General features: G+C 51.9%; 1 protein-coding gene across 1 annotated transcript in view; it reads left to right on the top strand.

Annotated features, from left to right (window-relative positions):
- Positions 1-6596: 6596 nt before the first annotated feature.
- KCNB1 (potassium voltage-gated channel subfamily B member 1) overlaps positions 6597-11649 on the top strand; it is a 117845-nt gene continuing 112792 nt past the window's right edge. Inside the window, exon 1 of the mRNA XM_016938115.4 lies at positions 6597-7350. Coding sequence (XP_016793604.1) covers positions 6784-7350 — 567 coding nt within the window. The 5' untranslated portion in view covers positions 6597-6783. The remainder of the gene's footprint in view (positions 7351-11649) is intronic.

The following is an 11649-nucleotide window of genomic DNA, read 5'->3' as shown; positions in this document are numbered from 1 at the left end:
TGGGGAAATTGCTTTCCTTGGCTTTCCAGCTGATTGGAAGATTGGCCCCAGGTTTCTTTCCAGGGACCTGTCTGTCCACATTTGTATTAGTCAGGGTTCCTCAGGGGGACAGAACTAATAGGATAGAGGTATATATGAAAGGGAGTTTATTAAGGAGAATTGACTCACACAATCACAGGGTGAAGTCCCACAACAGGCTGTCTGCAAATTGAGGAGGAAGGAAGCCAGTAGTGGCTCAGTCCAAGTCCCAAAACCTCAAACGTAGAGTAGCTTACAGTGCAGGCTTCAGTCTGTGGCCAAATACCTGAGAGCCACTGCTGTAAGCCCAAGAGTCCAAAAGCCAAAGAACTTGGAGTCCGATGTTCCAGGGCAGGAAGTATCCAGCATGGAAGAAAGATGGAGGCCAGAAGACTCAGCAAGTCAGCTTCTCCCACCTTCTTCTGCCTGCTCTATTTCAGCCACACTGGTGGTTGATTGGATGGTGCCCACCCACATTGAGGGTGGGTCTGCTTCTCCCAGTCCACTGACTCAATTGTTAATCTCCTTTGGCAACACCCTCACAGTCACACCCAGGAGCAATACTTTGCATCCTTCAGTCCAATCAAGTTGACACTTAGTATTAACCATGGCAACATTCCTCAGGGGTTTCACTGGGTAGAGGAGCTGTGGGTAGGCTTTGGTGGCAAACTGGTGATCAGGATTAGGAAATGAGTGCAAGGAAAGAGAAACTGTCCCATAACAAACTTACTAAAAAGTTTGTAGAGAGGATTAAAGGTCCACAAATAGCCAAGTGTGCCCTAAAAAAGAACAAAGAAGAGAGACAAGGGCTACAGGCACTAAAGCACACTATAAAGCCACACTAATAAAAACAGGACCACAGTGACATAAGCACAAGAAGCCCAATGGAGCAGAGTGGGGAGTGCAAGAGGCTTCATATGACAAAGGTGGCCCACAGATCAGCTGGGGAAAGGACAAGTTATTTCATAGGTAGTTTTCAGAAAACTAGCCAACTATAGGGAATGAATGAAGTTGGCTCCCTACCAAATCACACACACACACACAATTGGTTAAAGACCTAAAGTAAAAAATAAAAATATAAAATTAATAAACAAAACTGTTTGCAACTTAGGGGCAGGGGAGGACTCAAACAAAAACTTTAAAAGCACAAACTATACAGCCAAAAATAGATTATCTTGATCACTTTAAAAAGATTTCTGCTTAATAAAGGACACCGTAGGCAAAGTTAACAGGTAGGTGACAATGCAGAAGAAGATATTTGCAATGTCTAAAATCCACAAGGGACTTAAAATCTGCATTATACAAAGGAATCCTGCAAATCATCAAGAAAAAACCAGGAATCCTGATAGAAAAATGGGCCACTATGTGCACAGGCGATATTTATTCAACAGAACAATAAGCATAAGAAGAGAGTCTCAGACTCATTAGTAATCAGAGAAATGCAAATTTAAATATACTGAGATGTTACCTTGTACGTGTTAGACTGTCAAAACCTACATATCTCGATAATACCAAATGCTGGCTGGGATGTGGAGCTGTAGGAACTCTCAAGCACTGCTGGTGAGATGCAGCCTGGAACAGACATCTGTAGAGAGACTTGGGTGTGCTTAGTTAAATTAAGTGCATACATACTCTGTGATGTGTCAATTCTGAACCTGCAGGAAATGTTTTTTTAAAAAATCATCACACTGGCTCATAAGCAGACACGTGGGAGGATGCCCGTGGATGCATTCATTGTGGTGGTGGGAGTTGGAGGTCTTCTGGGTGACCACATAGCGGGTGGACAGTGGAAAGGGGACATGTGTCATCGTGAACAACTGTGCAGCTATTACGAGCAGCAGGCTGGGTGTACCCACAGCAACGTGGATGGATCTTAGAGAAAAATAAATAGAATGTGATGTATAACACAAACCATATATGCAAGTTTTAAAGTGCACACAAAACACCAAACACAGTTTTCAAGAACTCATATAAACAAAGCAATATACAGGCCGGGCGCGGTGGCTCACACCTGTAATCCCAACATTTTGGGAGGCCGAGGCAGAAGGTTCACTTGAGCCCAGGAGTTTTAGGTTGCAATGAGCCATGATCATGCCACTGCACTCCAACCTGGATGACAGAGTGAGTCCCGATCTCTAAAAGCAAAAGCAAAAACAATCCCAAACAAAACAATATACGGTTGACACATGACAACAATTTCCTATGGGCTAGTGGGAGGGGAATGCAGATAAAAGGGAATTTAAAAATGAAAAAAACAATACAGAAGAAAAACAAGTAACAAGGTTTTCTGTCTGTTCCTGGCCTTGGCAAGAGAGGTGTGTGGCTCCACGAGGACAGGGACCATATAAATTACTCACCCTCAATTCCCAGCACCAACACCCATGCTGAGGCACACAGTAGATGCTCAGTAAACATCTGGAATGATTCCATTAATCAATAAATGAACTGATGGAGAAAGGACTTTGCAGAGAGGCTGCTCTGGTATTTGGATAGCCCGTTGATTTTGGAGTCAAACAAAAGATTCCCATATCTGGTTGTGCCAGCACTTGCCAGCAAGATATTGGGCAAGACACCTTCTCTCGGAGCTTTAGCTTCCACATCTATAAATAACCTCATCTCTTATTTACAGATGTGGAAGCTGATGGATGTTATACCTTCAGAGGACTACTTGTAGTAGGTGCCCAACAAACATGCATCTCCACTCCTTGGTTATATGGAGTAGAGAAGAACCGCACTTCTAGGTGTTATTTTAGCTGTACCTGGAAGGCACCGTAATGCCTGCAGTAATGCCTGGAAATTTCACCATTATAGAGTCATTTTTTCCCTCTCATCAGGAAGGATTTATTGCTTTCTGAAACCTCCTGTGGGAATGCCCAGATCTCTGGAGAAAAGTTGCCTTCAACAGATTAGGCTTACAGAGGGGCCAGCTGAGAACCCTTTCTGACCCTAGGAACACCAGACTGAAGCAGGAGGGAATGTGATTGTTCACTGTCTCTCACACCCCAGGTCATTTGCACTTGCTGTTTCCTCCACCTGGAATGCCTTTCCCTCATTCTCCCCATGGCTAGTCCCTTCTTATCTTTCAAGTCTCTATTAATCTCCTCTGAGACACCCTTCCTGACCACCCTGTGTAACACTAGCAGCTTGGTCTCTCTCTTTCCACCCCATCATGATGTTCCATTTCCTTTATAACAATCACCGTAGCCTGAAACTCTCTCTTTAAAAATTTACTTTTTTAGTTACCTGTCTTCCTCCACTGGTCTACAAGCTCAGAAAGGGGGGCAGGGCTGAATTAGGGCAATAGGTCAGAAGTTTAGGTTTTAGTCTAAAGCAAGGGAAAGTCTTGGGAAGGTTTTAAGCAGATGAGAAACATGGTCCAACATTTCATGGTCCATGAAATGTAGCAGTTGTTTTGGTGGCCATGGGGAGAATGAACTGTAGGAGGCCAAGATGGGAGCCAGGCATGGGAGCCAGGGATGAGGCCAAGATGGGAGCCAAGTTGCAGGGAGGTTGCAGGGAGACAAGACGATGGTACCTTGGACAAGGGTCATGATGGTGGAGATGATAAGTGGACAAGTAAAAAATATATAATAATATTATGTGCAACTCTATGGAAATTATGGAAATGAACCCCTTAATTTTAGAAAGGAAGAAAAGGGCCAGAGAGGAACCTGTGTTGGAACACTGTGTCTTGTTCAGTTTTTGTCCTCCAGGGCGGGGGAGCTCACTGCTGTACCCATCCCCGGCACTTTTTTTTTTCTCTTTTTTTTTTTGCAACAGGGTCTCACTCTGTTATCCAGGCTGAAATGCAGAGGTGCAATCACAGCTTATTGTGGCTTTGACCTCCTGGGCTCAAGTGATCCTCCTGCCTCAGCCTCCTGAGTAGCTGAGACCACAGGTACGCAGCACCATGCCCAGCTAATTTTTTATTTTTTGGCAGAGACGGGGTCTCACTATGTTGCCCAGGCTGGTCTCCAACTCCTGGGCTCAAGCCATCCTCCCGCCTCAGTCTCCCAAAGTGCTGAGATTACAGGCATGAGCCACTGTGCCCGGCCCCTGACACCTAGTTACTTATCATGCAGTAAGTGAATATTTGAAAGAATAAATGAGTAAACACAAGGCCCATCTGTGGCATCCTTAGAGAACCCTTGCCTGCCTCTCCAGGTACCTCCTCCAGTTTTCATTTCTGGGATTATGTGATGGGTTTTGCCTCCCCCACTGGATGGGGAGCTCCAGGGGGAAGACTTTCCCTTCACGGAGCCTGGCATTCTGCTTGCACATAGGAAGCTGTCAATAACCAGATGTCCAACTTAACATGAATAAATGAATGAATGAATGAATGAATCACCAGACTATATAAACCAGCTCACTCTTCACCCTCTCTTCCCCATACCTCGCTTTATTTTTCTTCTTAGCGGTTATCACCACCTGCCACATTGCATATGTACTGATGTGTTCATTGTCCGCCTCCGTCCCCCACCCCCGACCCCCCGCTAAAATCTAGAATGGAAGCTCATGAAAGCAAGGGCTATTTACAGTTCCGATCTGCCCCCTCCCACCCTCTGACCCTTCCTCCTGTTTCATTATTTCCCCCAGCGCTTGTCACCGCCTCATATATCCTTTCGCTTTTTTGTTTATGATCTGTTTCCAACCAGCTCCACGAGGGCCGGATGTTTGTGTTTGATTCACAGCTGTATCTCAGACGCCTGTCACCGTGCCCTGCACCGCGGCTCGCGCACAGGAGGCGTTCAACCCACGTTGTTGACGGGACGAAGGAAGGCGGGATCGCGAGGCCAGGGGTGCAGGTGGCCTGGGTGGAGAGGGATGCACGGCCACGCGCGTCTCCTTGGCCCGATCCCGGAGCCCGCCCCCGGCCTCCCCGGCAGGCTGGGCCGGGCAGGCAGGAGTTAAGCCGCGCGCGCTTCCGACCCGCAGGTGGCGCCGTCCCGCCTTGGTGCCCGGCTCCGGGCGCTCCGAAGTGCGGGACAGAATAGCAGCGAGCGCGGAGCCGAAGCTCAGCCCAGACTTGTTGATCTCGCCCAGGCAGCCGCCGCCGCCGCCGCCGCGGGAGCAGGAGGAGGAGGAGGTGGAGGAGGTGCCGCGCGGCCGCGGTCCTGCCCCCGCGCCCCCGGCGCCCGCCCGCGCCCCCCGCCTCGGAGAGCGCGCCCCGGCCCCGCGGCGCCTGCAGCCCGGGCGCGTTGCCTGCCCGGCCGGGGTAGGCCCGGCTCAGCCCGGCCCCGGGACCGCCGCTGCCCACGGGCGGGGGCGCCCGGGCGGCCGGGACGATGCGCGGTCCCTGGCCCCAGGAGGCGGCCGCCCTGGGGGTGAGTGTTGGGGCGTACGGCCTTCCGTGGGGGTGCATGGGGACACGGACAGGGGGTTTGCCTGCCGCAGCTCGGCCTGTTGGTCTGCTCGGGCTCCGCAGCTCCAGGCTGGAGGGGAGCGGGGTGGGAGGCAGGCAAGGGCTGAGGCCTGAGGGGGCGCGCAATCCCCATTCTGGGGCTAAGGCGTGAGCCCTACATGCAGGGGGTGCTCAGGGGAACCCCCCGAAATCACCAGTGCGCGGTAGGAGGATGGCACCTTTTGAAAAGGCCAGAAAATTTAGCTCATTTCCCCGCCTCCCACCTCCCCCACCCCTTCCCTTCCAAGCCCGGGGAAAGGCGCAGAACCCGGAGTTATAAAAAGCCATCGCAGGAGAGGAACGAGGAGGAGGAGGAGGAGAAGGAGGAGGAGGGGGAGGAGGAAGAGGAGGGGGAGGAGGAGGAGGAGAAGGGGGCGGGGAAGGAGCGAGGGGAGGACGGAGCAGGCGGATCCCGAGGACTCTGCCCGCCCCTCCTGCGGTAGGGTTGGGGGCTCAGAGGGAGAGGCGAGAGCGGGCTTTTCCTCCTCGCGGCTCACCTTGTCGCTGAAGCAATCTCAGGAGATGCTCCAGTGTTTGGGAAGAGGGGTCGCTCCAGGACAGAGGGGCTGTTGTGCACACCCCGTCTGTTGTGACCTCGGACAGGTGGGCACCTGGAACCCCCGGAATTCCCCCAAATCTTTTAAGATTTGGAAAAAAGCCCGCTGCCATTCCCCCACCCCCAAAATCTTGATTATCTCGAGCAGGGGAAGGAAAAGAAGAGAACTCGTTAAAAAAAAAAAAAAAAAAGGAAAGAAGAAGAAGAAAGAAAGAAAAAGATAAAGAAAGAAAGTTTTCATGCAGCTCCCCCTCTCTCCCCATGGCGGGGCCAGGTTCGGGACTCGATCGGGAGACCCATAATGAAGAGAGTTTCAGCACTCTAAGGGGCGGACAGCGCCCCGGGCGGCTGGGTCGCGCCTGGGCCGCAGAAGCCCAGGGTGGGGCCTCCCGGGCTCCAGGGGCATCTCTTGGGGCCCTCTCCCCGCCCCGAGGGGCGGCCCCTCCCTCCATCCATGGGGTGCGGCGGACTTCAGCACCGGCGGGAGGGACAGCGACCATCCGTCCTACCCCACTGAGCCGCTTAAGCGCGGGGGAAGGTCAAGGCCGGCTGGGAGCCTGGTGGAGAGGTGGGGGGCGGGGGGACAGCATGCCCAGCTCACCGTTTGCTGACCCGCGTCCACTTTCGCTTTCTGCCTCGCAGCCGTCGGGATGGAGGTGAGAAGACGGCCGTGACGCGCGCCCGCGGGGCCCCCTGCACCCCCAGCAGCCCACAGCGCTCCCTGCCCCCCTCCCCCGCAGCAGCGGGCCTTGCCGTCGAGTGACAGCGGCCTGGGGGGGCAGGGGGGGCGGGGGCGGCCGGATCAGCGATGCCGGCGGGCATGACGAAGCATGGCTCCCGCTCCACCAGCTCGCTGCCGCCCGAGCCCATGGAGATCGTGCGCAGCAAGGCGTGCTCTCGGCGGGTCCGCCTCAACGTCGGGGGGCTGGCGCACGAGGTACTCTGGCGTACCCTGGACCGCCTGCCCCGCACGCGGCTGGGCAAGCTCCGCGACTGCAACACGCACGACTCGCTGCTCGAGGTGTGCGATGACTACAGCCTCGACGACAACGAGTACTTCTTTGACCGCCACCCGGGCGCCTTCACCTCCATCCTCAACTTCTACCGCACTGGGCGACTGCACATGATGGAGGAGATGTGCGCGCTCAGCTTCAGCCAAGAGCTCGACTACTGGGGCATCGACGAGATCTACCTGGAGTCCTGCTGCCAGGCCCGCTACCACCAGAAGAAAGAGCAGATGAACGAGGAGCTCAAGCGTGAGGCCGAGACCCTACGGGAGCGGGAAGGCGAGGAGTTCGATAACACGTGCTGCGCAGAGAAGAGGAAAAAACTCTGGGACCTACTGGAGAAGCCCAATTCCTCTGTGGCTGCCAAGGTGAGTCTGGGATCTGGGGGCTGCTGGTCTGCGGGGATCTGCTTGCATCCCCATATTGAGGACCACTGCTGGAGGACTCTGGCTTTGTTCCCAACGATGAAGATTAGTAACGGGGAGGGGCTAGGACTGAGTCCCCAGAGGTGAGGACCAACCCCCTCAGACTTTTCCCATGTGGCACTGGTCACTCCATCTTTTTATTATCCAAGACATTATACCCCTACTTTGTTGGAGAGGTTTCACAGGGACCCATAAAAAGCCACAGCAAGAAGATGCACACTGACAAATAAGAGAGAGAGCACAGAGAGACAACAGTGGCTTGCTGGGGTGGAGTAGGGTTTGCTTCCCTGTGAAGTCCCAGACCTAGGCTGGATTGGGTCACCCTGTGATTTTAATATCTCCATATTTATAACCTCACTCTGCCCCAGCAAGGGAATAAAAGCAGCTTACAGACATGCTTACAGGACATTGAGATACTGTCAGATAGTTTAAACATAAGTAAGAAGGGACCCCGAGGGGTGGGTGTGGACCCACATGACACTTGCAGTTGGTTGTGGATGCTTGCGGGTGAGGGGTCACCCCCTGGTTACTTATTTATTTGGTGAGTTTATTTCCAGAATGGTTTGGTGCAGCTTGTAAAGATGCTTCGGCTCTTGGAACAAGATGTAAATTTCAAAATAGGAGAGAAAAATGAGGCAATGTGAAAAATAAAGGAGGAGGAGGAGGAGGCAGGAATGAGTTTGAACACAAAGAGTGGGCCAGAGAGTCTTTGGTGCTGCTGGGTAATGGCAGGGGCTGTAGGGGACTGAGGAAGGCTTGGGGTGGGAGCCAAGGCAGGGCAGGAGGGCACTGGTTGATCAGCAACTTCTCTACGTCAGGCTGGGATTCGGGGTTGCCTGGGAAAGATGGGGCCTGTCTTCATGTGCCTGAAGTGCTGGGTGCTGGGAGCAAATGACAAAACAGTGTGTGCAAGGCTATAAAAGAGGTTCTGTGAGGTTCACGGAGAACCCAGAAAAGAGAGATGTTGATGTTGAAATCCAGCAAGACCAACTTGGGAAACATGGGGAGAATGTAACTGAGTGTGGGGCCTAAAAAAAGGGGTCAGGTAAGTAGATTTGTGGCAAAAGAAAGAGGAGAGGAGGAAGCCTAAATATCCAGCCATATCTTACTAGCTAGGGCTGACTCCTGTCCAGCCCAGCCTTTCATTGTGGGGTCTCTGGCTCAGTTCTCACTGAAGGCCCACCTGCAGGTCCCAGTCTGAAGGGAGACTCCGTGGGGTCCTTCCTCCAGATCTAGCCACCCAAGGAGAGGCCCCTGAGAGTGGATGGAGAAGGGGTGGCTGGTAAGAGGGTGGAGGGAGCCCCCACGTGTTTTTTTCGTTTCCCTGTTGGCCCTAACAAGGATGTAGAGGCTCCTGGGCCTGGCTTCCTCCTCTGAGGCTGTGGGCTGTCTCTCTCCATAATCCCGCCCCCAATTTTGTGTCCAAAAAGCCTCCTCCTAAGACAGAGTCACTCACCCTTAATCAGCTTAGGATCAACAGACTTATTTTGCTATTTCCAGGCATGACACAGGTTCTCCCACTCCACATCCCATTTAGGCCCAAACGTGACTCTCCCTCCCTGTCCCATCCCTAAGACATGAGAACAAGGTACAGGGAACTGGACAATTTGCCCTCCCAGAGAAGAAGCAGGCACAGGGCCATGTTTTGGTCTGGCAGCAAGACCCAAGCACCGGGGCTTGCAAGAGGTGCTGTTTGGGAATAAAGAACCTCTCCTCTCCCTTGGGTTAATCCGCTAGCAGGGACAGCCTCGTGACCTCTCCATGATCCCAGTCTGGGGCTGCCGGCTCACATTCCTGGCAGATGGACCATCTAGGATTTTCTGTAGCCAGAGCTGAAATGGGGAGGGAGGCAGGCTCACTGGCCCTCAGAATAGAAATCCTGGCTGCCAATGATCAAACACCTACTGTGTATGGAGTGTAACAACGCAGCTCTGTTATTATCCCACCTTTCGCAAACAGTGAGGCTGAAAGAGGTTAAGTAACTTGCCTAAGGTCACACCACAGGCAGTCAGGAGTAACCAGAAATCCAAACCGAGTGTTCTTTCTATAATGATCAAGTGCCGCAGCCTCCTCCCCAGTCTCCCGGCTTCCACTTTTGCCCCTGCAATCCATTCCCCACATAGCAGCCAAAGTGAGCTTTTCAAAATGTAAATTGGATCACATTATTCATCTGCTTAAAATCCTCCAGAAGTTTCCCATCACACTCAAAATAAAATTCAGACTTTTCATCCCGGCATACAAGGCCCAGGCAGAATCTGGCCCCCATGACCTCTCTGGGCTCATCTCTTTTGATCTCCTCTGGTTCACTTGGCTCCAGCCCCACTGGCCTTGCTGTTCCATAAACAGGCCAGAGTTTATCTGACCTCAGGACCATTGCACTTGCTGTTTCCGCTGCCTGGAATGCTCTTCCCCGGATTCCCCCTTGGCCAGCCCCTTCTCCCCCTTCCTCATTTGAGCAGGTCCCTGCTCACATGTCCCCTCCTCATACAGACCTTCCTTGACCACTGTTCTAAACAGTTTCCCTCTCCTCACTCTCTGTTGCATCATGCAATGCCTTTCCTGCAGAGGCCTTAAACGCCATCTGAAATTATATTTGCTTCTTTATGTTTCTCTGTTTCACACCCACAAGAATGGGAGTACCATGAGTTGATTCACTGCTTGATTCCCAGCACCCATGATGGTGCCTGGCACTAAGGAGCATGTGGAATGAATAAATGAATGAATGAATGAATGAACGAATGAATGAATCAAGCAAGCAAGCAAGCAGTCAGTCACTGTGTCTCAGGGTTTGGGGACCTGTCACCCCTTCTCACTGCCCACCTGCAACCCAGGTCCCTGTGCCTCTGGCCTCCTTTGAGTCATCTGCACCTTGCCCATCCCATCCCCACCCATCCCCCCAGCTTGGATGCCTTGCTTGTCAAAACAAGCAAAGCCTGTGGAAATTGCTTAGAACTCACAGAGTGACAGGACCAAATGGAGGATCATTTCTAGGTGATTGTAAGATACAAAAGTGGCCATATCTCATATGCTGAAGAGCAAGGATGGATCTGGTTCTGTGCCACTCCCCACTTCCATAGCTTTTAGCTTTAGGTAATTTCTCCAACTTTCCAAGTCCCAACCTTCCACCTGTAAAATGGTGATAAAAGGCTCACCTTACAGGTTCTTCATTAAATCACATTTGTCAAAATTTTGCTCAAAGCCTAGCACATAGCAGGTGGGGATTGTTGTTATAAATGCTAAGGAAAAGAGTCTTTTTTCTAGGGCTGGGTGGGCCGAGTTGCTGCAAACCCTTTCCTTCTGAGAGCAGCAGGGCCAGGGAGACTGAGCTGACACTGTTAATAATTGATGGGATGTTCTGGCAACTCGTAGACAAACCAAAGCACAGGCCCTAGGCTTTGCCATCAGGGGAGCGAAAATCAAAACCCATTAGGCAAAAGGCAGTGTGATTGATTCTTGTTTAGAAGATGGGGACAGCCCCATTGGTGTGACAGGGTTGAGGTGCTGGGGCTACCACGGGGCTTTGGCTTTCTCGGAAAACTCGACAGGCTTTTCTCAGTAGGAGAGACAGGGAACTGATTTGCCAGCCCAGGAGTGTCTGTGATCCCTGGGATAGTCTCAGGGTTAAAGCCCTGAAATAACTTCCTAATTTCCAGGGTAGCTTATGTTTGTTGTGCCCAGCACTGATTAGTGGTGCTTCATATCTGCTATCTCATTGAAATTCCTCCAACAGGGATACAACCAGGTAGTATGCCAGTTAGGGATGCTTTGGGCTGCAAGTAGCAGAATAGAAAACGCAAAGCCCCTTCAATAAGGAGGAAGATGCATCATTGAATATAATATGAAGTTCCAAGGCAGTTGGTTTTAGGTTGAGTTAATGGCTCAGTGATGCCACCAGGATTCTAGATTCTTTTCATCTCTCTGCTCCTCTGCTCCCCAACCCCTGCAAGTGGCTTGGTCCTCATGCTTGATGCTTCATATCACAAGATGGCTGCCCAGTTCCAGCCCTCAGATGTACATTCAGTGATGTTTAACCCATGAAGAGAAATATTTTCTCCTATGCTCCACTTTCTTTCTTTTGTTTTTGAAATGGAGTCTTGCTCTGTCGCCCAGGCTGGAGTGCAGTGGCGTGATCTCGGCGGCTCACTGCAACCTCCGCCTCCTGGGTTCAAGCAATTCTCCTGCCTCAGCCTCCTGCCGAGTAGCTGGGATTACAGGCATGTACCACAATGCCTAGGTAATTTT

Source organism: Pan troglodytes, chromosome 21 (genome assembly GCF_028858775.2).
Source record: "Pan troglodytes isolate AG18354 chromosome 21, NHGRI_mPanTro3-v2.0_pri, whole genome shotgun sequence".
NCBI classification, from domain to species: Eukaryota; Metazoa; Chordata; class Mammalia; order Primates; family Hominidae; genus Pan; species Pan troglodytes.
Note: the sequence above shows the minus strand (reverse complement) of the source record. Positions and strands in the feature narration are given on the sequence as shown.